The following is a 24,804-nucleotide window of genomic DNA, read 5'->3' on the forward strand; positions in this document are numbered from 1 at the left end:
TTTTCTTTTTTATATATTGAGAGCATTTGCACCAAGACAGATTCCTTGTGTGTCCAATCACACTTGGCAATAAAGAATTCTATTCTATTCCTATTCTATTCTATTCTGTTCCTATTCTATTCTATTCTATTCTATTCTATTCTAAAGTTCAGGTTTTAAGTGCCTGATTATCCTATTTGTTCAATTTAGGGTATTTTGGGTTTCCACATTTCAAGAGCTCTGGATGGCACAGAAGCAGATCTTATTGGTCATGGAGTACTCCTTTGTAGTGGTTCCCCTCTCCCCAAGTTCCCCTCTCCATCAAATGCTATACTATGTTCTTCAAAAACACAGTGAAAACTGGTTTTTAAAAATTCTTCAGATTGAATTCAGCACACTGCCTGTACTTGTAGGGTGCTAATAGTTGATTTTTAAACATCATAATTTTAGTTTTTGGTACTCTTTTATTTAGCATTTAACTGATATTTGTTTTATTTAGTATTATATTTGCATGCTTCTGTTATAGTTAACTAAAATCATTCTGTAATAAGGTATATAAATAGCAAAATAAAATAAATGCATATTCATTATGAGATTGCTATCTACACCTGTCTTTTGCTATGATGTGTTCTAATTGTAAAGTCCATAATGACATTAAAACTAGTTGAATCTATTTTTCATCTAGTAATGTTACTAATACAGCCAAGCAACTTTATCATTTTCCTGTGTACAGAATCCTGTTTCCCCAGGATATTATAATCTTCGCCTCCTTAAAAGCAACATCACAATATTTTATCTTGTCCTGAGAAACCCTTCCTCCTCTTTTACTTCCGTAGTTATTTCTCTTCTCTATGCCTCATTTTCCTTATTTGTATGACGCACCTTCATAAGATCCATCCATTATGCTAACACTATTATCAGGAACTAAAAATGGTGAATCCTCAAAGACCATTCTGACCTGCGGAAAGAAAAAAGGGAGTGATCATCCTAGAACTGGAATCATTCACAAACAGAAGTATGCAAATTATGCAACTTTCTTATACAAAAAAACAGGGGAATTTAAAATTAGCTACAAGTTAAATGGTTTCATTCAACCTCTAAAAACTACCATTAAAACCGGATTGCTTTCTGCATTACTAAGATGCCAGCCTTAATAATATGGACCTATAGAAGAAATAGATATAAAATAATAAGTGTTGGAAGAAGCCATTAGACTACTGAGTTCAACTTCTTGCTTGGTTCACAAATCTCAAGTAACCCATTCCTGACCATTGGTTGTCCATGTCTACTAGAACAATCTAGCAAAAGGGAGCTCACCCCTTTCCTCATTAACTGATTCCATTGTTGAACTGCTCTTACTATTACTTTTCTCACATTCATCCAATATCTGCCTTTCTAGAATTTAAAAGTAGTACTCTATGTCCTGTACTCTTGGACAAATAAAAAATAGGTCATGGAATTATTTTATGTTGCATTCCTTCAAGTACAGGTAGTTTCAAGTTACGACCACAATTGAGCCCCAGATTTATGTTGCTAAGTGAGAGATTTGTTAAATGAGTTTTGCCCCATTTGTCAAGTGAATCAGTGCAGTTGTTAAATTAGTAACACGGTTGTTAAGTGAATTTGGCTTCCCCAGTGACTTTGCTAGTCAGAAGTTCGCAAAAGGTGATCATATGACCTCAGGACACTGCAACCATCATAAATGTGAGCCAGCTGTCAAGCATCTGAATGTAAATCACGTGACCATGGGGATGCTGCAACGGTCATAAGTGTGAAAAATGGTCATAAGTAACTTTTTCAGTGCCATTGTAATTTTGAATGGTCACTAAGCAAACTGTTGTAAGTCGAGGACGTGTACTTGAAAAATATGATCAAATTTCCCCTCAGTCAACTTTTTTCAAGATTGCACATATCCAGTTTCTTTTATTTCTCCTCAGAGAACTGAGGACTTAAAATATCCCATATCCAGGAAATTTTCATATCCTATCATCCTCACTGCATTTCTGTGTGTGTGTTTTGGAATTGGAGACAATGCTCAAGAGACATGTGACCAATCTAGAATAAAGTGCTTTTCACAATAAAGGATTTTACAAGTGCCTCCCATTGACTTTGATACAGTATTTAAAAAAGCAGCTGGGGCATATTCATGGCATAACACAAATGGAAAGGATTGAGAAAGGCCCCCACTTGTATACGACACCGTTGATTTTGTAGTATAACCCAACATTACTTGCGAGAGTAGAGCCTGAGCTTTGGGCTCTGATAACAACCGCAGACCAGCAGTGGCTTTCAATACTACGGGGGTCTTGTTCCAGTGACTTGGTGGTACAGCATTTTTAGCCATTTCTAATAATTTTCTGATCGTTTCAGCACCCTAAAGATTAGCAGAAACAAAAGCAAAAAAATGATAGGATTGGGCAGTGTTTTGGTTTACAGACATATTTTAAATATTTCTCTTCTTCAACTCCTTCCTCCAAACCTACTTTATTTTAGCTTGACATTTAAATTTTTCCTCTTGAATTAAGCTTAACTATCGCCTTTATTGACCTCTATCCCTATCCCTATCCCACTAATGCAAACTACTGGTCCCATCTATGTTCTCTTGCCCCAACCTCGCTCAATTTTCTCATTGTTTATGGACCTATATTGGGAGTGAGAGAATTGGTATTGATTAATGACAAAACATGTCCTTGCACATACAATGTTCCTTTTATCTCCAGCTAGGTTTAGGGAAGAAGTAATTGGAAAAAGCTTGGAGAATTACTATTTTACAGTGAGAATAAGCAATAATGGAAAAATGAAATCAGCAATTTGTCTTTATCATTCATATTATCTTCAAGTGCCAAAAGAAAATAATTTGTTTTCCATCAGAAACTCTTACCTTCTTAGGCTGATTGGCATATGCTGAGAGACCTGGTTTCACTGATTCAAACACTTCCCCTTTTAACTCTGCAGGGTTTTCTGTAAAAATGTAAAAAATAAGCTGTTAGATAGGCTTATTTTTATCTAAGGCTATAGATTTAGTTCAATATTTTGCTCTACTGATTACAAATGAGTTAATAACTGAAATATATCAGTGAAGATTGTGATTTTTAATCCAACTATGTCCCAAGATTTAACCAAGAGGTATCTTTCAGAGAAATTGATTTACAGTGAAAATGGAAAAAACCAGAAACTTTATTTTGTAGTAGATATATAATTCTTGGTAATGTGTGACTTCTGGGTGAATGGTTCTGTGTAACAAATAAAAGAATTCTAATATTTTGTAGAAGATTGCAGTAGGAAGAGATATTCTTGAGGAAAATTCTAACCCATATCATGAACATGTACTGCCTGGAGAGCAATATTAAGATATAAGGTGTCATTATTACTATTATATTTATAAAGCTGTCCCACTCAAAAGATGGTGGGCATCCTACATCATTGCATCATAAAACAACCACAAAGCATCACCAGCCAGCCAAAATACTGCACAAAAACTGAAAACAAAATATGACAAAATGGACTAAGCTATGCTCTGTTGTGTTAATTCTCATTTCATTTGCCAACAGAGATGAAAATCCAGATGCTTTATAATTCTGGATCAAAACCATCTCTCTTCCTTCTTTTGGAAGATAGTTTTCAGAAGACTGCATTTGATTTATTAGTGTGATATAGCTGTACAAATCCAGTATTACCTAAGCAGGGCAAATGTTTGTATTGGATTAATAACAAAATAAAGGATTAGTAACAATGATTGAGACACCTTAGTAAATAATTAAATATAATATTAAAACATAACCAACTGGAAATGCCAAGCAACCAAAGAGCAGAGAATGTTGTTAAACATTATCCGTAAGATAATATTTTCTTGTTTTCTATGTGTAGAATTAAGTTGCACTCATATCCTGTTTCCATCTTTCAAACTTAATCTACTTTAGAATCTTTCTCAGGGAAATACATCAATTAAGCAACTGATCCAATAACTCTTTACAAAGAGACTTGCACAAATCAATCAACATTGATTGAAATCAGGAAATAAAGAAAACTGAAGGAAACTGCAAGAAGAGACTACGAAATAAGGATACATCCAGACTACTAAAATTCTGATTTCTTTAGGCTTTAATGGATGAAAGGGCAAAATCTTTTGAACTGAGGGGCTCCAAATGGCCAACTTGCAGAATGAATCCAAAATCCGGGAATGACTCCATGGAATTGAAATTTGGCAAAGTTTATAAGGCATTTTATGACATAAATATTATGAAACAGTTTATGACATAATACAAAATGTCATAAAACATGTCCAACTGTGGTATACAATTCAACATGGGGTATTTTCAAGACAAACACATCTTTGAATGTATCCCATTTTTTCACTGAATGCATTACATCAAAAGCTTTGTCACTTTGATGGGATTGAGGAGTCTGGTAATATTTCTGAAAGGATGACTCGGGGTCACAAGTTATCTAGTAAATTCCTGAAACATTTAATCTATCAGAATTATAATTTAAGAGTTGCTTATAGAGGTCAAGTCAACAATTTGTGGAGAGTAAACAAGGTGTTTAATATCAAAATGTCAATTAATTGCTTATAATATATTGACAAATGCCTGGTTTTATAGCATTTTTATGATTTATTCATTTAATATAACTGCCCACCTCACATTTGTGACTGGATGGTTAATATAATTAAAAACCACAAAAACAATAAACACAAATGCAAAAACAACACAAAAATATCATTAAAACTAATTAAAAACCACAAATAATCAGTGGGAAATTACAAGTGATGTGTCAACTAATACAACCACCTAGCAGACTCCACACCACAAGTACCTATGTTCAGGAGAACTTCCAACAATCTTACCTGGGCTTCGCTGTATAAAGGTGTAAATATGAATTCGTGTCCCTGTGCTTCCTGCATCAAACATGATGCCATAAAATGTTTCCATGCTGGCATTGGCTGGACACATCTTAAGGGGGAAGAGTTCTTGGAACCATAACTCCGGTTTGGGATGAGAAACAATACGATAAATGGAGGAAAACACAAATATGGCAATGACTGTGAACCAAGAAGTAGTCGTCATGCTTGGGAGCCTCAGAGAATTGCAGTTTGAATCAAGACTTCCAGATTGTAGAGGTTCTTGAAGATAACATTATATACATCAGAAAAAGCATAAGTGAAATAAGTCAGCCAACACAGAAACTTCCCACATCCTCAAAAGGTGATTTCATCACTAAAACAAGGACAAACCACTACATTTCAAGTCTGCTTCTTTAAATCTATGGAACAGTTACAACAGTGTTCTAAAATTCTATATGGAATAAGTACAAAAGTTCTTCTTTCTCTATATGTTAATATTGAACATTCCAAATTAATGTAGAAATTAATGTAGTCAGCTTTGCTATAATTCTAGCTATCACTTTGAGAAGGCTAGTAAAGCTCAGAATACAAGTGTCCTTCAAAACAACCAACAATGGGAATTATACATGCTCTTGATGACACTAAGTAGGCAGAACAAAACAATGCATTTAGTTGTGGTGCCCTCCCCCTTCATATCCAATTTATGGTTCAGGGTCATTTCTGTTTTGTGCTTTTTCTTTCAAATCAAACTCGCCTATTAATTGTGTTTGATGCACACTTGCATCCTATAAGATGTTGACATGGTAATAGATTAAAAAAATCTGCTTAAAGAAAAATTCAGCACAGGAAATTCACAAAAGCTAAATTATGCTAAAAACTCAAACTGAAATGGACATTAATTAAGGAAAACAGAAGATTGTTTCAGATGTTATGACTTAAGTTTCTGTAGTAGGAGAGAATTTATTAACATTATTGTTTCTAGCAAATTCCTGAGTACCTAAATAATTTGAAGCCAACACACTGGAAACCAAGGATTATAAAGTTTGATGGGCTAGAGATTGTGGGTCAGATGCCTGGTTTTACTGTCTTTGGTTATTGTTACAAACCACCCATAACTGAGTTCTATAAGATGGAGAGCCATTTAAGTCTTTTAAATGCATAATATAATGTAACATAACAGCTCTATAGATTTCTTCACATTAAAACAAAGTATTTAAAATTTAAAAACACATGTTCCTCCATTCAGATCCCCCTTTCCGCTGCTGTGCCACTTATTTTAGTATGCTTTTCACAGGTATTTCTCTTCCACAATAGATTGTTGCTGGTTATTAACTCTGGGGTGCTCTTGTTTTTTTTAATAAATATCAACATTTTTCTTATGAAATCGTTTTTCACAATTACCAGAGTTAATACCAGTTAATTAGAACAGTTCAGTGGCATGTGATCGGTACTTAGTATCTGAATCCCTAATTGCTGGATTCTTTATTGCTTCAGCATCCATCCTCCAACTTGTTTCAATTTTCTATCTCGTTATTTTAAAAAACTCAAGTCTGTTCTACTTTCTTCCATTCTTTGTCATATCATGTGTTTAACTTTTATTGCTACTCTTTCAACTTTATTCCTACTCACAAACTATGACATAATCCCTTAAACAGTTAATTTTTAATCCAATCATTCTAACAAAGTTTCTCCTAATAATTAATTGAAAAGTTTTTTGCTACAATTTTTTTGCTGGTTTAATTTATAACTTGTATAAAAGATCAAATTATTATGTTCATGGAAAATAGGGGCAAGAAACTTATAGCAATACATGCCCAAAATACAATAACTATTATCCATATATTTCTTTGGAAATTGGGCAGGCATAAGAATATTGAGTCTGTATTTGCCAAAATGAATTTTGAACTTAAACCTAAACCTTAGTTTTCTAACTCATATAAAACCTAAAGTATTTTTATATGTTGCTCAAAATACCTTGTTGTCAAAATATATCAGATTTAAAAGTATAATTAGAAAAATATGATGTTGAAATTTAATCTACAAAAATGGCTCTACATAGACTAAAGAAATTTGATCTAATTGGAAACTTTTAAAATCTAGAAATAGTGAATGTATGCAATGTAATCCACCTTTTTTTTACAAATTCCATCTAAAAATATTGTTATTGTAAACCTTTATGATAATCTCTTAATCTCCCCACCCTTTTATAAGTGATGGTAATACACTGTATACACCGGTCTTTGGTTTCTTCCTCTCCTTTTTGAATGGGATAAGGAAATGAAAAGAAAAAAAAGGAAAACGTAACCCCAAAGCCTTTTAAGGACTTTTCTTCAGGGGACTTTAAAAAATAAAACTAATATTATATTGTTTAATAATGGCTAATATGTATGTCTTATTTGCAATTATCATTTTGTTGAAACACCGTGATTTTTTTAAAAAATCGCATTACCCTTAAGAGATTCTTCCTTAAAAAGCATTGGAACTGAGATTTTGCAATATAATATATGTGCATGATTTTCTGTTTTCCCTTTTTAGTTTTACAAAGTATAAAAATACTTGATTGCTATATATTGCTTTCCTCCAAGAGATCAAATTAGTTTGTACTGGCGATCTCTTCTCATTTATTCCAATAAATATAACTCATAAGTAGCATGGGGGGAGAGAGAGAGAGAGAGAGGGAGAATCTCAAAATCAGAGTTTCCACAGCCAAGTATATCCTTTAACCTAGGATTCCCTGGTCACGGTTCAATACCTTAGCCACTTTGGCTCTCCATTTTTATTTTTATATATTATAATAACGATCATATATCATATCATATATCATAGATATTACCAGATATGAGCTGTGGTAGCACAGTGGTTAGAGTGCAATACTGCAGGCTACTTCTGCAGATTGCTGTCTGTCTGCAATTTGGCAGTTCAAATCTCACCAGGCTCAATGTTGACTCAGCCTTCCCTCCTTCTGAGGTGGTAAAATGAGGACCCAGACTGTTGGGGGCAATATGCTGACTCTGTTTAAGAGAGGGCTGTAAAGCAGTGTGAAGCGGTATAAGTGCTAAGTGCTGCTATTGCTATCCTCATATCTTCAAATAAAAAGTTCCAATTTGGCTGTTTTTTTCTATTCCAGACTTCCCCCAAAAAACATTCAGGACCTGAAATACGAACTATATGTGTACTTACCTGTTCTATGGGTACAATGAAAAATATTTAGCTGTTATTCATGTAGGCAGGAAAGTTGCATATTATATATCTGTAAGTCCATTTTCTGCGAACAGAGGTTTATCATTTATCTAAGGCAAACAAGAAAAAATGTCCAGTTGGATTTTTTTTCTAGCAGAAGTTCAAGGGGCATATTTCAAGTAAGAAGTTCCACTGAAAACTACTGACCTAGAAAATTATTTACCAACTTGAATATTCATTGCAACATAAAGATTAAAGTCAATAGAAAAAAACAACAAAGGCATTTATCACATTATGTCATACTCAGCAGTCCAGTTTTACTAGATGAAATAAATACCAAATAGATGTGCTCCAGATATGTTGTATTATCTCTTATCGTTCCTAGTCAAGTATGTTTGTCAAATAGTGTAAGAACACCTATGAACCTTGTAAGAATCTTGTAAGAACACCTATGATCCCAAGATTAGAAATGCTAATGCTAAGTGGAAATGCTGTTAAGTACCTTTAAAATACCATTTCAGAAATCTCAAAAACACTGATATAACTGAAATTTGGGGGAGCAACATCATTTTCAAGAATAACAGCATACTGAGCATATCTGGAACTGGAATATGTATGTAAAGAAATCACATGTGGTTTGTTTTTGCTGTAATGAATGACCTGTTATATTTTTAGAAAAAATATTGGTAACAAAGGATGACAATTTTTCCTTTACAAGTACAATATTTATGCAGAAATCTTCAGACTGGGTAGATGAAAGGTTAAATTAGCAGATACATGCCAAATACTTGTCAGTTGAATCCTACAGAGTTCTGTGAGATCATACTGTGGCAATAAAGAGCAGGGCTGATAAAAAGAGAAGCTTTTTTAAAAATAAAATAAATGTTTGCTGCTGACACTTAAGAATGGAATTTTGTTGGGCTGTGCGTTATTATATCTTGCCGGTTCTTTTGTACTGAATGATGCCCGAATGACAATCCGGAGAATAAAAGCCTTTAAATCCGTTTATGGATTGCTTAAAATATTATGGGTTGAATGCGTCTGAAAGGAGACAGCGATCCAGAGAGTGAGTAAAGATCCAGATAGTACGAAGCTATCGAGAAAAAAGGCGTTTGAAATATTTAGAACACATGAAATGCAACGAGAAATATCGCCCAGATCACGATAGGGACAACTCGAGGGGTTAAGAGCAGTCAGGAGTGCGCCGAAAAACAAGAACAAGGGACGCGTATTATGGTTCGAGTCCCGCGTCGGCGGCCCTGGATTAGGGAAAGAGCCCCCTTCCCCCCACCAACCAATTCACTCCCGAGCCCAGTTTTCACTCACCATGTTCTCCGAACCTTCAGCTTTCCACATCTCACCGGTGCCGCGTGTCACGTCAATACACTGCGCGTTACGTCACGGGCGTACCAGTCCTACCTCACTTTCCCGCGACGGGTGGTTTCCATAGCGACGGAGTCGCTTTAAAAAGCCAGGCAATCTCTAGAAAAGCCCGCGCCTGGTGACATGGCAGGGAAAACAGCGCAAAGCAAAGACGCGAAAGGAGGGAAGTAGGTACCTTGGAAGGGATTCTCCTAACGAAGGTGGGCGGGGGGGCTGCTGGCCGGGGTTAAGTCGGTTAAAAGCCAACCCTTCCCCCGTCCTTTGCGTCGCGTTGCTCTTCACAGGGGGAAGAAAGCCGGCGCGGACGCCGGCAAGAGCAGAGTAGACCCGAGGTCCTTGAAGGAGGAGTCGGAGGCCGACAGGGCTAAAGCCGCAGCGACGCTATGGGAGGCCAGGTTGGAGGTAACGGAGATCTCCCGCAAAGAGTACCGCGAGGCTGCTCGCCGCCTCGCCCGGGACAACGAAGAGCTGGAACGGCAGCAGCGGCGGCTGGAGAAAGATACGGTCGACGTGATGTCCTACCTCAAGAAGCAAGAGGCGGAGAAAGAAGACCTGGTAGGTGTAGAACAGAAACAAACAGAGTGGGAGGGGATCTTGGAGGTCTTCTAGTCCAACCCCCTTGCTCAAGCAGGAATCCCTATACCATTTCAGACAAAGTATAGAGTTGCCCCTCTTTAATCTGTCAGACTGTGGTTTTGTGGGCAAATGTCAGTTATTGATTTCTTTAAACTGTGGATTTGACTTGAATGGTTATTGTATTTACATTATGCCCGATGCTTTCAATATTAAATGCAATGGATAAAGATCATCACCCCAACTGCAGTGCAGTTGTGAAGTGTTTCAACAGAGTCAATTTGGATAGGGAGATAGGTGGCACATAAATTTAATAAATAAATTTCAGAATGAAGAAATGCCCTGGGAAAAAAGTACGATATTAATCACTATTAACTGCCTGGCTTGGTAGAGCAACCAAACAGGACAAATGCAGACTCCAATGGATAGTTAAGACTGCAGAAACAATATAAGTAGTCTTCAATGTACGACCATAATTGAGCCCAAAATTTATGCTGCTAAGTGAGAAATTTGTTAAGTGACTTTTGCCCCATGTTATGACTTTTCTTGCCATATTTGTTAAGTGAATCGCTGCAGTTCTTAAATTAATGACACAGTTGTCAAGTGAATCTGGTTTCCCAATGACTTTTCTTGTCAGAAGGTAGCAAAAGGGGACCACATCGTTCCGGGACATTGTAACTGTCATAAATGTGAGTCAGTTGCCAAGTATCTGAATTTTGATCAGATGTGACCATGAGGATGCTGCAACAGTTGTAAGTGTGAAAAATGGTCATAAATCACTTTTTTCAGTGCTCTTGTACTTCAAACTGTCACTAAATGAACTGTTGTAAATCGAGGACCACCTGTAATTTCAATTAGCCTGCCTTTCATAGGAGACCTGTATATTGCATGGGTCAGAAGGAGGACTAAGAGGATATCTGCAATCCTTCACATCATGCACATAAACTGTTTCAACTGCTTCCTTCTGGGTGGTGCTACAGGGCATTGCAGGCCAAAATAACTAGACACACGGATAGGTTTTCCCCAAGCCACCACTCTGCTGAATACCTAACTCTCACAGCAATGTCTAATGTCTAGGTGTATTTATACAAGTAGTATGGTTATAGCATTACTATTATACTTATTATCTTTCTTGCTCTATCTTCATTGATATTATTTTTATGATTATTATTATTCTGTTGTTTTGCATGTACTTCTGCACATAGACAAATGCACGTAAGAGCTTCTGCAGGCAGACAAATTCTAATCACACTTGGCCAAATAAAGTATTCTGTTCTGTTCTATCCTATTCTAACCTATCCTATCCTATTCTATTCTGTTCTGAGATTAGCATAATCATGAAAAAGGAGAATAATTAAGAATGCCATTCCATACTCCCTATATAGACTGTAGCTTTCTTTTGACTGTGACGTTTGGACAAGGGAATTTGATAATATATTCCACATCTGTTGTGAATGGGTTAGAAAATTCACATTTGAAACCTTGAAAAGGTTGAACATTGGTTCCTGTCCTGTCCTCCCCTGGGTGCTTTTCCTGGTGTAAGAGATGGTAGGAAACAATCAATTAGGCTTTTGCTTAAAGCTTGTTTGTGATTTTAATGTAAAGACATAATAGAAAGGTCTCCATGCTAATTGTTAGGTTTTCCATTGTCCTATTTTTGGGAATCATGATTAGCTATGGGTATACTTTTGGAAAAATGAGACAATGTCATTTAATGGCCTGGTATGCCTTTCATTTATTAAGAACATTTTTCTCAGTATTTATAACATCAAAAATCTGTCTCCTGTTGCTAGAATATGGAGAATATGGACTTAAGCCAGAAGAAAGACTTTCTGGGAATTTAAATTTTTGCATCTCTTCATTCAACAGTTATTGGCTTCTGGCTGTTATCAGGGGGAATGACTGACTTCTTTATCAACTTTATGTTTTTAATATTTAGATTGAGAAACTGAAACAGCAGGTGAATGAATTGAAGCTCAGAGCCAAAGAGGAAAGTGAACTAGCGGTGAATGGACATTTCTTCTGACACTTGTGGTAACAAAGGACACTGCAGATCAGGCTTAGCATGTCTTAAGCATCAGGCATGACAGATAAATGTAAAATTTGTTACATAAGATTATTTTTCACTAAAACTACAAAATTAATTATTTTAAAAACTCACTTTACTAACTTCTTAAACATTTTTTGAAACTTGTTTTGCTAGAAAAAAATGGAAAAGTAGGGTCCAAGTATGCTGATATTCTCCTTGAGGTAGTAAAGCCAAAGCTGTGCTTTTTTGATGGACTAAATTGTTGACATCTAAGTGAGTTAATTCCAAGTAAATATACCTTGTATCAAGTTGTAAGAAAGTTGTAATCCTCAGTTCTCAGCAGTTGGTTCATTCAATCCAAGGTAGAACAGTCTTGAAACTGATAAAGCCATTATTTCCATATATTTTGCAGTTTTATTTTATTAATAGTTATTTTAGTTTTTTAGCAGTAACCTTCGTCTTAATTGCTTTTAAATATTGCATTAAAATGTCATGTTTGTTTTTCAGTATTGTTTAATTTTAGATCTATGCCTAGATATTTTATTTGAGCTAATTTTAGATCTATGCCTAGATATTTTATTTGAGCTAAAAGATTTTAAATTTGTAGGCAGAACAATTCGCTAAACAGTTAGAAGAGTTAGAGGAGAAATTTCATCGAAAGGCTACGGAAATTGGTCTAATTCAGATTGAACTTAAGATGATCAAAGAATTTCGCAAAAAGAAAGCACTTTTGGAGAAAGAATTAGAAGACGTAAGTTTATTCCTTACAATTCTTATATTAATTTTTAGAGGGGCCTTTTATTCTCCCCTTATTGATAATGGCAGACAGATGTAGCTTCCAGTAGTGACATAGAGTTGTGAAATATGTATCGGAACAATCTTTAAATTATAATAGGACAGTAAAATATTACTTTGCAGAAATTCAACTGTTAAATCTGGCAGAACGGGTATTTCAACAGATATCTTAAAGAACAATCATTTGGGCAATACTTCTAGAAAAGGAAAAGTTATGTTAAAATGAGATACAAGGTTATATCTCTAAATAGTACTCATAATATACCAGTATCTATCTATTCTATAGAGTTGCTGATCTTTTTTTTTTTTTTACTAAGTAAGAAATGATAGGTAAAATACTACAAATCTGAAAAACAATTGAAGAAAATCTAAATGTGATATGTTCTAAAATATTCCAAACATGGAAAGCCAGTTTGGTCTAATGATTAAGCACCAACGTAGAAAGCAAGAGACCCAGTTCAAATCTCACTTTAGCCATGAAAGCTAGCTGGGTGACTTTGGGCCAGTCATTCTTTCTCAGCCCATCTCACCTTACAGAGTTGTTGTTTTGGGAAATAGGAGGAAGAAGTTGGGCCAGATACGCTTGTCACCTTGAGTTATTTGTAAAAATAATAAAGGTGGGATACAAATAGATAAATAAATGCAGGCCTGTGCAGTTTTTCTGTAGAAAGTGTTAGTTGAATTGTCCTCTAGATGACTGCATTATAATTAAATGCTTCTTTAAATTCTAGCTGAAAGATACCTTGGATATCACAAAAAAAGAACATCAGGAAACTATTAGTATGTTGGAGAAAAAGTTCATTGAAGAAAAGGTAGAGTACTTTGGGAATAGTAGACGTAGAGTTTCAGTGTACCTAATCCAGGGGTGGGCAAACTACGGCCCGTGGGCCACATCCGGCCCGTTGGTCTGTCCAATGCGGCCCGCCCCTGAAAAAAAAATCGCTGCCATTGGTCTGTCCAATCCGGCCCGCCCCTGAAAAAAAATAGCTGGGCGTGGCGTAATTGTCCTGTGCCGCGTGGCCCCCAAAGCTGCAAAACAGTGCGGAGCAATCTAGGGGTAGGAAAGAAAAGAAATTTGCAAAGGCCTCGGCTGGGAGTTCGAAATCACCTTCGAAAGTGCGACCTCTCCGAAGGTGAGTCCCCGCCGATCCCCTTTTTTTCCGGGGCTTCCAGGCTTAAACTTTGCAAAGGCAAAGCTTGCAGGCTGGAGCATCTTCCCGCCGAGGAGCGGGAAGGGTTCCACCGGCGGGCGGGCGGGCTGCTTGGAGCCACCTAAAGCTAGGCCGCTGCTGGTGGAACTTTGCCCTGCCTTGGTGCCCGTTTCCCGGCTCGGCGGTCCTGCTCGGGCGGCACTTTAAAAGCCTGCTCCCAGCACCCAAGCAACTTCCCAGCAACTTTCAGCTTCGTTTTAACTCGCGGGCGCTCGTGCCTGGCCCCGAGCCGCGCGGCGGAAGGGAAGCCCAGTGGGCAGGCGGGCAGGCTGCTTGGAGGAGGCTCGGGCTTCCCCTCTGCCAGGCGCGGCGCCCGCGAGTTAAAAGCAGGCCGAAAGTTGCTGGGAAGTTGCTCCGTTTTCCAGGGCTTTGCAAAGGCAAAGTTTGCAGGCTGGAGCGTCTTCCCGCCGAGGAGCGGGAAGGGTTCGGAGACGGGCTGCTTAAACTTTGCTCGGGCGGCACTTTAAAAGCCTGCTCCCAGCACCGAGCAACTTCCCAGCAACTTTCGGCTTCCTTTTAACTCGCGGGTGCTCGCGCCTGGCCCCGAGCCGCATGGCAGAAGGGAAGCCCGGCGGGCGGGAGGGCAGGCTGCTTGGAGGAGGCTCCGGGCTTCCCCTCCGCCAGGCGCTGGCGCCCGCTGAGTTAAACGAAGCCGAAAGTTGCTGGGAAGTTGCTCGGGTGCTGGGAGCAGGCTTTTAAAGTGCCGCCCGAGCAAAGTTTAAGCAGCCCGCCCGCCCGCCGGGCGGAACCTTCCTGCTCCTCGGCGGGAAGACGCTCCAGCCTGCAAACTTTGCCTTTGCAAAGCCCTGGAAAACCGAGCAACTTCCCAGCAACTTTCGGCTTTGTTTTAACTCGCGGGCGCTCGCGCCTGGCCCCGAGCTGCTGTGCGGAAGGGAAGCCTGGCGGGCAGGCTGCTTTGAGGAGGCTCCGGGCTTCCCCTCCGCCAGGCGCGAGGCGCCCGCGAGTTAAAGGAAGCCGAAAGTTGCTGGGAAGTTGCTTGGGTTTCCGGGGCTTCAGGCTTAAACTTTGCAAAGGCAAAGTTTGCAGGCTGGAGCGTCTTCCCGCCGAGGAGCAGGAAGGGTTCTGCCCGGCGGGTGGGCGGGCTGCTTAAACTTTGCTCGGGCGGTACTTTAAAAGCCTGCTCCCAGCACCCGAGCAAGTTCCCAGCAACTTTCGGCTTCCTTTTAACTCGTGGGCACTTGCGCCTGTCCCGAGCCGCGCAGCAGAGGGAAGCCCGGTGGGCGGGCAGGCTGCTTGGAGGAGGCGACCCGGCGGTGCTCCGGCAGCAGCAAGAGGCAGTTTCGCCCGTGCTCCACTCAGGTGTCCGGCTGGGGCTGTCAGGAGTTGTTACCGCCGGCGCAGCTCCGTGCGGCTCCAGTCCCGCGTTGCCTTGGGAACGAAAAGGCAAAACCAGGAGCCGCTGAGCCTGAGCCTCCGGTGCCGCTGCTCCCGTTGCAAAGCACCGCCGCGGCTCTTCCTTTTTGCCTTTCCCTTCCCGAGGCAACGCGGGACTGGAGCCGCGCGGAGCCGCGCCGGCGGTAGCAACTCCTGACTCAGGGAGCCTCCGGGGAGGGAGCCTCCGAGGGAGGGGAAGGAGGAGAAGAGGTGGGGGGAAGGGGGGGGCCATTCCCAAAAAATCTTGTGCTGACCCGGCCCGTCTGTCAAATTTTAAAAGTCAATGCGGCCCCCGAGCCAAAAAGTTTGCCCACCCGATCCTAATCCCTGCAGTAATAGATGTATACTTTTACTTTGTTACTTTTTCTTTCAGCAACGTCTAGAACGAGAAGCGGAGAAGAAGATTATAATGCTAGCCGAAAGAGCCCATCATGAAGCCATTGCGTAAGACTTATTTGATTTCTGTATTCCTATCTTGGTAAATATGAATAATTATGAAGATGATGATGATGATGATGATGAAGAATGGTTCTAGGAAATCAATATATGCTTCATTCCTGGAAAAAAATAGGATACAAAGCTGAAAGTAATCCTAATATGTCCTTAAATAGGTTTGTATTACTTAATTCTGAATTTATTTTTTATATTGTGAAATATTAAATAAAGGAGCTAAAATCCTTGTGCTGATAGAATTTCTTCTGTAATGAAATATGTGAAAGACACTTGTTTTGGGCTTGGACTCAAAAACTAATCCCCACTGTTGGGGATCCTCCAGAGTAGAGATAAATAAATAATGTTCCATTGTGCAGGCAGACTTTCCATTTACATGTTACTGTATTAGAATTAGATCAGAAAATTTGATACCGATTGCTGGATCGTTTTGCTCTTATTCAGGCAGTTGGATAATGCTGGACGAACAGTTTTTACAGAGAATGTTCGTCTTCAAGAGGCTCTTGGTTATCACATGAAGGAGACAGAAGAGTTACAAAATATCAAGCAGAAATTGGAGGACAGCAATGCCTTTCTCTTGCAGGAAAAGGTTTTTATTCTTCCTTTTTTGTTCTTTGGTAAATAAGATCTAAATTATATTTCAGAAAGTAATAGTTACTATAATAGCAATAATAAACAGAAACATTGAAGAATTTAGCATTTGGCATATCTTGGGAAGCTGAAATATTTATGTAAATGGATTGGCAATTTTTAAGACAGCCTCTCAGCCACTTATTGAAAACCGTGGGGTGTGGGGGTGTTGAGATTTGGAAAAGAATATGGCATTAAATACTTAAGGTAGCTTCAAAATAAGTTTAGATAAAGCATATATTGTATTATATCATATATCATATTATGGTATATGAGCCAATATAGTCTAGTGTTTAAGTGTTCTAGTGCCTAGAAACCAGGAGGCCAAAAGTTCTAGTCAGAAGATTTATGTTCAGGAGATCTTGCTAATATTTCTCTAGGCTTTTTGAAATAGGCTCTCATGAAATCTAGTTTTAATTTCCATTATGTGCTATGCGAAATACTTTATCTATTTCAAATCTCCTTCCAATCAACTTCATTAGATGATACCTGATTGTGGTATTTTCAGAGAGTGATGTAAACGTCTCCCAGTTTGAGAAAACTGTCTATTTTTCCATGGCATTTTATACATCTCAAAAATATTCCTTCTCAGTCATCATTTTTCCAAGTATTTTGACATTTATTTCAGTTGAACAATCAACCTTTTAATTACCATTTGGTTAGCAGGGAAGCTACATTCATTTTGTTCCAAAGAATAAATAGAATAAAGCCCAAGGAGCTGCTGATACAGTTCTACAGAGGAATTGAAAATGTCATCTGCACCTCTATAACTATCTGGTTTGGTTCTGCAACCCAACAAGGACCTGTATACCACATGAGTCAAAACGAGGGCTGTGAAATATTTACAGATCTCTCACATCCTGGACATAAACGCCTACCCTCAGAACCATGCTATAGAGCATTGCACACCAGAACAACTAGACACAAGGACAGTTTTTTCCCCGAACGCCATCACTCTGCTAAACAAATAATTCCCTCAACACTGTGCAACTATTTACAAAGTCTGCACTCCTATTATTGTTAATCTTCTCATCACTCCTTATCACCCATCCCCTCCCACTTGTGACTGTATGACTGTAACTCTGTCGCTTGTATCCTTACAATTTATATTGACTATTTCCTAGTATGATTTGATTGCTTATTGTACCCCATGACTATCATTAAGTGTTGTATCTTATGATTCTTGACTCTTGATGAATGTATTTTTTCTTTTATGTACACTGAGAGCATTTGTACCAAGACAAATTCCTTGTGTGTCCAATCATACTTGGCCAATAAAGAATTCTATTCTATAAATATCTAATAATGTTACATCCTATCTTGAGGAATTCAGCATTGATAGAAGACACATTCTTCAAACATATGAAATAGGACTGGCAAATAATACATTCATGACCAATTCTTATTTACCATTTTGGCAATTTAAAAGCATCTATTAATGTTTACAATAATTTTCTGTCTTCCTTGTTCCTTGTTTTTTAAGGAAACCAAAGACCTTTTAATTAAGGAGAAGATTCTACAAATTACTCAGCAGAAAGCACTAATCCAGGAGCTTCAAAACAAGGTTAAAATACTAGAAGAAGCAGTTAATTATATGGCTGGAGAATTTAAAATAGAAATAAAAAAAACAGAAGAGAAGGCTTTGGTACAGAACCAAGCAGGTCGGATAGAAATTGAAAAGCTGGAGCAGCTGCTGGAAATGAAAGAAAGAGAAATGAGTAGAGTGAAGAAATTAGCCAGGAACGTCTTGAATGAAAGGACAGAAGTGGAGAAATTCTTCTTAGATGCTCTGGAGCAAGTCAAGCAAGAGATTATAAGCAGCAGGAAGTGTTACAAGCAGGTGGCCCAAGCCGCCTATCAAAGGAAAATGATGGCAGCATTTGCAGGGAAAGAGGAATACCCCAAAATCAGAACATTTAATGACAGCGCACATAGCACAAATAGTGTGCAAATGGACCTTTTGGAAGCAGAGAAATGGTACATGTGGTGAAATTTTGGAAGTTTTAGTTTCTGGTCACTTTGACTATTAGAAATAGAAACTGAAAGGAAGTTCCTTTGGGGTAACATAGCTTGGTTTGGAATATTTTGGGATAGGAAAAAGATATAATTCCATGTTCGGTAGTATATGTTACAATGCCGTGAGGGTGAACCTGTGGCACCATTGCCAGCTGTTCTTCTGGTTTCTGGAGCACTGGCCAGCTGGTCTTCATGGGTGCCGAAGCGCCTGAAAACAGCCCGAAAATCAGCTAACAAACAGGCCGTTTTCTTGACCGTTTTTCAGGCAAAAAACACCCCCAAAACAGCCAAAAATGGCCAAAAACCAGGCATGCCGGCACCAGCCAGCTGGTCTTTGGTTTTCTGGCACTCCGGCACGTGCACATGCATGTGCATGCATGTGCATTCCGGTTTGGACACTCGGTGCCAAAAAGGTTCACCATCTCTGTTATAACATCTAGTGCTGAAAAAGCAAAACATAATTGAAAAGAAGAATCCTGAATAAAAAAAAGATTATCCTATTCCTTTAATTTCCATCTATATAGAATTTATCACTATTTCCATTATCTTCATTAGAAAATGATAAAGCTAAGTTTTCTTTACTTCTATAATAACCTCAAAGGTGGACTCATTAAAATTCAAACAATATTTTAGACAGGAAGAAGGAACCAGAAAAACCTTTTGTCAGGTGTACTGTCCAACTCAGACTTACGTAAAGTATTTCCTCATCATATTCCTCTCTGTGTATAAGGTTATATGACCAGATCTGATTTGTAGCAGATCTGTGGCTATTTAATGTAATAGGAGGCTTTGACCTCTGAGAATTAAATACATTCAAATTATACCTTCAGACTTCTGGGTACTCATATAAGAGACAAAATGAACGCCATTTTTCTATTATGTATTTTTTCTACAGTTTTATCATTTTTAATATGATATAGTGACAGTTCTGATCCAATAAAATATCAGATTTCAAAGGATGAAATATACTAGTTTTGTTTTGGCTCCAACATCATTGTGTAAAGTATATTTTTCAATTTTCTCTTAAGAAAAAAATATTGAAATTGTTTGAAAATCTGAGCAGGTAAAATTTAAATATGTTTAGTCAAGTGTTTGCTTTCTGCAAGTACTTATTTTTTTTCTATCCTACAAAATCATGTACTCACAGAATGGAACATTGGGCCTTAAAATTGATCTTTGACTTTTCTTTTCCTGGATTACTACTGTCCAGGATTGCACTTAAACAGCATTTTCCAGAAGTTTTAAGATTTTAAATATTAAAAAAGTGATAGGCATGCAAAATTCGTCATTCATTAAATCCTTATTGTTATCCCATATATGTTATCCCAAGTGGAAAATGTTTGTGATCAAATAATCATTTTAGAATCACTGACAATGTCAAAAAGAATACAATAGTCGTCATTTAGCAATTGCTTCGGACAGCAACCATTTATAGTTACAACAGTGAAAAAAAGTAACTTTGCAACCAGTTCTCACATTTATGACCTTTGCAGGTCTATAAAGCAAAGAGAGCAATAGTTGTAGTTTTATTTAGCGACTGCTTTGCTTAATGACCAAGATGCCACTCCCAGATGTAGTCACTAAATGAAGACTATTATATATACCTCTGTAGCAAGTCCTACTTGTTTAGGTAATCTCATTGAAGTAGTAGATTCTGGGGTGATCTACCTCTTAGGTCTGCCATTAATTTATCAACATCTTTAAAAACATCTCTATAAAAGTTTCTAGAAGATACTGCTTGAAAATGTGTCCATTAGGACTACGTTATCTTGACTAACCTGCTATCTCCTATCTTGAAAGACATAAGGAAGTTTAGGCAGAGAAACACGAGAAGGAAAATACTACAGGCCACATTATGGTACTTTTTGTTAGCTATAATTTATTTTAAAAATTAATTGTAACAATCTTTCTACATATCTTCTACCTTTTAGGATACAAAGCTGATGTATGAAACCAGCAATATTAATGAAATCCTTACATAAAAACCATGTAGGTGTTGATTACTGACTGATAATTAATTTTTAGTGGAGCCAGTTAGATTGATTTTATCCACTGACTTGCTCTATATAATTTGAAATGCAGGCAGAGTACATAGCAACAAAAACTGAAAGCTTTTTATCCAAATATCTGAGCTCTTCCTAACAGTCTGCCTGTATTATCACGCTCTCCAAGTTGAGTAATTTTTGAGGTAGAGGGGATGTATTAGCTTTCACAAGACCATATAAATAGATGCATGAATAGGGTCATGCCATAAACATTCATATAACTGCAGGATTATACTGATGAGCTGTGATTCATGACATTTTTTTAATGTGTATAGGACAAATATTCAGAAGGGGAAGGTGGACATTTCTGAACTGACCTGGGAGCAGAAGGAAAGAGTATTGAGATTACTGTTTGCAAAAATGAATGGCTTAAGACACCGGTAAAGTCCTATTTATTAAATTATCTAGAGTTATACAATTTTAAGGATTCATCCAAGTTGTAGTTTATTTCCTAGCTTATTACATGTATGCTAAATTTGAAATATGGAAAATTGCTACCACAAAAAAGATGGCTATTTAGTTTAAAATATGACTACTGTTATAGACATTTTCATCTGTATATTTCTTATCCACTGCTATGCAGGGATGGGATTCAACCGGTGTTAATACCGGTTCTGTGACTACGTTTTGCACACGCATCAGTATCATTGAGTGATTGGTTCACATTTTGAATTAATCCATGGTTAGTTTAACTTTATTATGTCACAAACAATTGCTAAAGAAGAGTGGGTGGAGCTGTATAAGTTAATTTGACATATGGTTTCTTTGATCGTATCTTAACATCTTTATGAACCCAACCACGGTAGTAGTTACATGAACAAAAATGAAAGAGGAAAATAAGAGAGACAGGGTTACTAATGGAGAGTATAAGGCTTGTCTTTGTTAATTGCTATGGAATTAACACCAGGAGTCTTGGTTATTTATGAACAATTAATGTTTAATGATTTATTAAAATTATATCCTGTTCATGCCATTGAGGATATCTAGGCTGTTAAAAATATCATGCATTGCCTCAACTTTGCCTGGACTATTTTTATATTTGTAAATTACATATTGATTTTAGAAAATATAATTATAAAAAGAAAATTGGCAAATTTAAAGAAATCTGAATCATAAAAGAATCCATGCAAAATATTGCAATTATAGTTTACATATACATTTTTTGTGCATGTTATTGCCCCCCATAACGTGTGCAGGCCCCAAAAGATCGGAAAAATTGGCATCGGATTCTTGAAATAAGTCATTTTAGGAAATCTTAAAAATGCTTTCCTGAGGTACTGTATTTCATGGGAATTTCTAAACAGAGATGGATTCTGATTTGTTGAGGACTGAAGCTATGGCCATGTTCCTGTAGAATGTAGAGTATTAGAACTGGCAGACCCTTTTGGCAGAATTATAGCAGATTACAAACCGATGTCTATTTTGTCTAATAACATCTAAACATTTCAAACTGCGATTTTAATGTAATTAATTTCCTGCCAGAAATTATTTTTTATCTTTGTTTCCATGCTATGAAGCAGAGCCAATCTGGTGGGAAAATATGGTTCTAAACACAAGATTCAGATTACAGTACTTCATTATAAGGTTTATAATTCTGCCATTTCTTCAGATACTCATTCTTATATTTCCCCATATCAAGCCTGTGAGATCAGTTGGATTAAGAGAAGTGATTGGCCCAAAGCTACCCACTGAGCTTTTATTTGAACATGGATTTCCCTGGTCCTAATCCATGCCTTTAACCTTTCACTGGAAGTGGTTGTTTATCACGGTTGTCTTGATAAAATTTGCATGCCATTTGCATGTCATGTTATCCGAAAATGTACAGAGAATTATTTATAGTGGAGTCTCAATAAATGGATGAAGTAATTAAAGACAATTGGGAATGGGTCATTCAGAAGATTACCTACCTATTGAATAATTAGATAACTTGAGCTATTATTTACATTGATCATGGCACATTACAATCTAGAATGAACGTAGCGCTTATACAGGTAGTAGAGATCAGGGACATTTCTGCTATTTTGTGAGAGATGGAAAGGAGGAGACACTTTTATTATATTGACTGCATCATTTCCTTACAGATTATAAAACTTTTGATTATTGTTTACCAAATCAGTGATAAAAGTTTCAAACAAAATCTTAAAGCTGAAAAAAATACATCAATATTATTTACTTTCATTTCATTCAATTCTTGCAACAAGGGATATATTATGCAAATAATAATTCAGGCCTCATTAACTCACCATTTATTATGTAATTTTTGTTTCATAGGAAATACAGTCAAGTTTTGGTTCCAGTAACACCAACCAATTTTAATTTTGCAGAAACAAATGAGTAAGACATTACATCTATTTATTAATTTTAATGATTAATTTTCAAAACTTTACATACTGCATATTGCTTCCAAGGGATGAGTTTTTGGTTTTATTGTGTCTGACTCTGGTTTATTGTTTAACTGCAAAGTTGGGTATGTGCATTGTGGATGGTTTTTTTCTCCCAGCATAAATCTTTTATCTAACTAATTTAAACATTTTATTACTATTTTAGATAGTACTTGTGTGAGAATGACCTCTATGCACATCCGGCTGTGTAATTATTATGATTATTTATATTACAATTTTCAAGATAACTAACATACTTTCTCCAAAATACAATATAGACCCTATAAATATTGGCAGAAGTATGAAGTATTCAATTTATTAATAGATATGGGAGGAAAGATCACTGCAGGGCTATTCTGATGCATGTATTAAAACAACCTGCTTTTACTCTGCGTAGAAGCACTAAAGTTCTTCTTTGTATTGGATGCCCCAAAATAATAGGTGCATACACATAATTTATTAAAGATAATATATATATTTGTGTTGCTAATTAAAATAGAGAAAGCACACGAAACATGAAGCACACCTGCACTTATTAACATTCCTTAATAACATTTTCACTCTGGATGCAGGAGTAGGGGGAACTGACAATGGGGGAGCTGGCAATATTCTAGCTGCCACTCAATTGTTTTTCCTATACCGTAGATATAAACTTATTTATCCAAATTATATTAAATTACAAGTTATTAAATTACATTAAATACATTAAATTTAATTTACATACATTTAATTTAATTACATTAATTACATTAAATTATAACTTATTAAAGAGGCCCACTTTTGAATTCATCCTCTCTTTTACTTCTCCACACCAAATTTGATCCCACTTTGTTGTGGAGACCAAAAATTCTTTGATGGAGACCAAAAATTCTTTCCAACACATAGTAGGGTTGGAAATAAAAGGGGAAGATAAAGTCTGGACATTTCCTTGACCTTAAGAATGGGCACAACACCTCTAGGACCTAGTTGCTTTTTTGTTGAACAAAGGAGCTATTGTGGCAGGCCCTAATGATGAGAAAGAAATGCTAGATTTTAGTAAAGAGTTTATTTAGTGATTTAGTAGATAAGAATTTAGTAATTCATAAATAACAATGCTATGAATTATTATTAAGAGAATACACTAGCAGTAAATATGTTGAATAGGTATAGTAATTGAAATTGTCTTTATCCATTTTTGTTTTTTATTCTCTGGTATTGTTTATACTTGCAGTAATGTTTGTGTAGCAGTAATAATTACTTTGGAGTTTAGGTATCAGTTCGTGATGATTCATTGTCTAAAATCAAGTTTCCTAAAGAGCAACTCCTAAGAGGTAACTTGAATAAGTGGAGTTACAACTTGAGAATTTTTTTCTCCAAGAATAAAAATATAGTTGTATTCCTGGTGACATTTGAAATCTTAAGGCTAAGATACAGAAGACAATGGAATATATATACTCCTGATTTTTTTCCTGTTTATCTTTTACAGAGGTGATGCAGTTCCTGTCTATGCTTTCATCACTCAGCAGGCACCACTATCTGAATCATCTCATAAATCATCACCCCTCCCAGATATTCAGCTTATACCACCCTAGATTAGCATGGATGCTAATCACAATCTCACTGAAATTATAATTCTTCTTTTCTCTACATTTCTTCAGATGTGTAAGGCTAATCATGCTGCAGCAATGAAATTACTGTTTTTGTGTATTACAATTTGGCTTTACATCAGGTCAACTTTAAAGATAACATAATTGCTTCTTTAAAGAAATAGCTGATGGCTTTCTTCAAAAAGTAGACCTACACATTTAATTCATTAGTTTGAGAAGTTATTTGAAGGGTTGTAGTATTCTTGAATAAAATTGATTAAAGTATGTTTATAAGTATTTTAAAAGCATTGTTTTGTGAAAAAGTAATG

The 24,804-nt window shown here is 37.0% G+C and overlaps 3 protein-coding genes across 8 annotated transcripts in view; 2 read left to right on the plus strand and 1 right to left on the minus strand.

The window, feature by feature from the left end:
* The window catches only part of COQ6 (coenzyme Q6, monooxygenase), a 39,151-nt gene extending 31,100 nt beyond the window's left edge, over positions 1–8,051 (plus strand). Inside the window, exon 13 of one of the 3 annotated variants that reach the window (XM_087951869.1) lies at positions 7,950–8,051. The gene's annotated coding sequence lies outside the window, so the exon portion shown is untranslated. Of the gene's footprint in view, positions 1–189; positions 651–3,530; positions 3,713–7,949 lie in introns of those variants that run through there. The other 2 variants (XM_026664446.2, XM_087951868.1) reach the window with 2 other exon arrangements.
* The window catches only part of ENTPD5 (ectonucleoside triphosphate diphosphohydrolase 5), a 30,224-nt gene extending 20,830 nt beyond the window's left edge, over positions 1–9,394 (minus strand). For 2 of the 3 annotated variants that reach the window (XR_015746783.1, XM_087951872.1), the window contains exons 1-6: positions 9,329–9,394; positions 8,003–8,112; positions 4,826–5,101; positions 2,861–2,940; positions 2,210–2,353; positions 862–937 (exon numbers count right to left, since the gene is read on the minus strand). Coding sequence is in view for 2 of the 3 variants with exons in the window: in XM_087951872.1 (XP_087807998.1) it covers positions 862–937; positions 2,210–2,353; positions 2,861–2,940; positions 4,826–5,045 (520 nt within the window). In the remaining variant the exon portion in view is untranslated. Of the gene's footprint in view, positions 1–861; positions 938–2,209; positions 2,354–2,860; positions 2,941–4,825; positions 5,102–8,001; positions 8,113–9,328 lie in introns of those variants that run through there. The other variant, XM_087951873.1, reaches the window with a different exon arrangement.
* A 54-nt stretch (positions 9,395–9,448) lies between these two features.
* BBOF1 (basal body orientation factor 1) lies at positions 9,449–24,762 on the plus strand. Of its 2 annotated transcripts, XM_026664444.2 has the most exons (11): positions 9,449–9,552; positions 9,670–9,940; positions 11,898–11,963; positions 12,595–12,738; positions 13,514–13,594; positions 15,762–15,832; positions 16,283–16,427; positions 17,952–18,445; positions 20,805–20,909; positions 22,801–22,863; positions 24,376–24,762. In XM_026664444.2, exons 1-11 carry the CDS (start codon positions 9,509–9,511, stop codon positions 24,479–24,481), a joined length of 1,590 nt encoding a protein of 529 aa, XP_026520229.1. In that variant the 5' UTR covers positions 9,449–9,508; the 3' UTR covers positions 24,482–24,762. The 2 variants fall into 2 exon arrangements, with proteins under 2 accessions (XP_026520229.1, XP_087807997.1); XM_087951871.1 differs by lacking the exons at positions 9,449–9,552; positions 9,670–9,940; positions 11,898–11,963 and adding an exon at positions 11,971–12,054 and having other exon boundaries at positions 24,376–24,619.
* The last annotated feature ends 42 nt before the right edge of the window (positions 24,763–24,804 follow it).

Source organism: Notechis scutatus, chromosome 1 (assembly GCF_049901735.1).
Source record: "Notechis scutatus isolate UNSWTSFEM ecotype Mainland chromosome 1, rNotScu1.2, whole genome shotgun sequence".
In the NCBI taxonomy this organism is placed as follows: Eukaryota; Metazoa; Chordata; class Lepidosauria; order Squamata; family Elapidae; genus Notechis; species Notechis scutatus.

Bases quoted from the DNA above. Each gene is read 5' to 3' on its own strand.
- BBOF1 (XM_026664444.2), top strand. From the start codon at position 9,509: ATGGCAGGGAAAACAGCGCAAAGCAAAGACGCGAAAGGAGGGAA. The intron at 11,964-12,594 runs GTGAATGGACAT...TTAAATTTGTAG, and splicing joins AAGAGGAAAGTGAACTAGCG to GCAGAACAATTCGCTAAACA. The intron at 16,428-17,951 runs GTTTTTATTCTT...TTGTTTTTTAAG, and splicing joins CCTTTCTCTTGCAGGAAAAG to GAAACCAAAGACCTTTTAAT.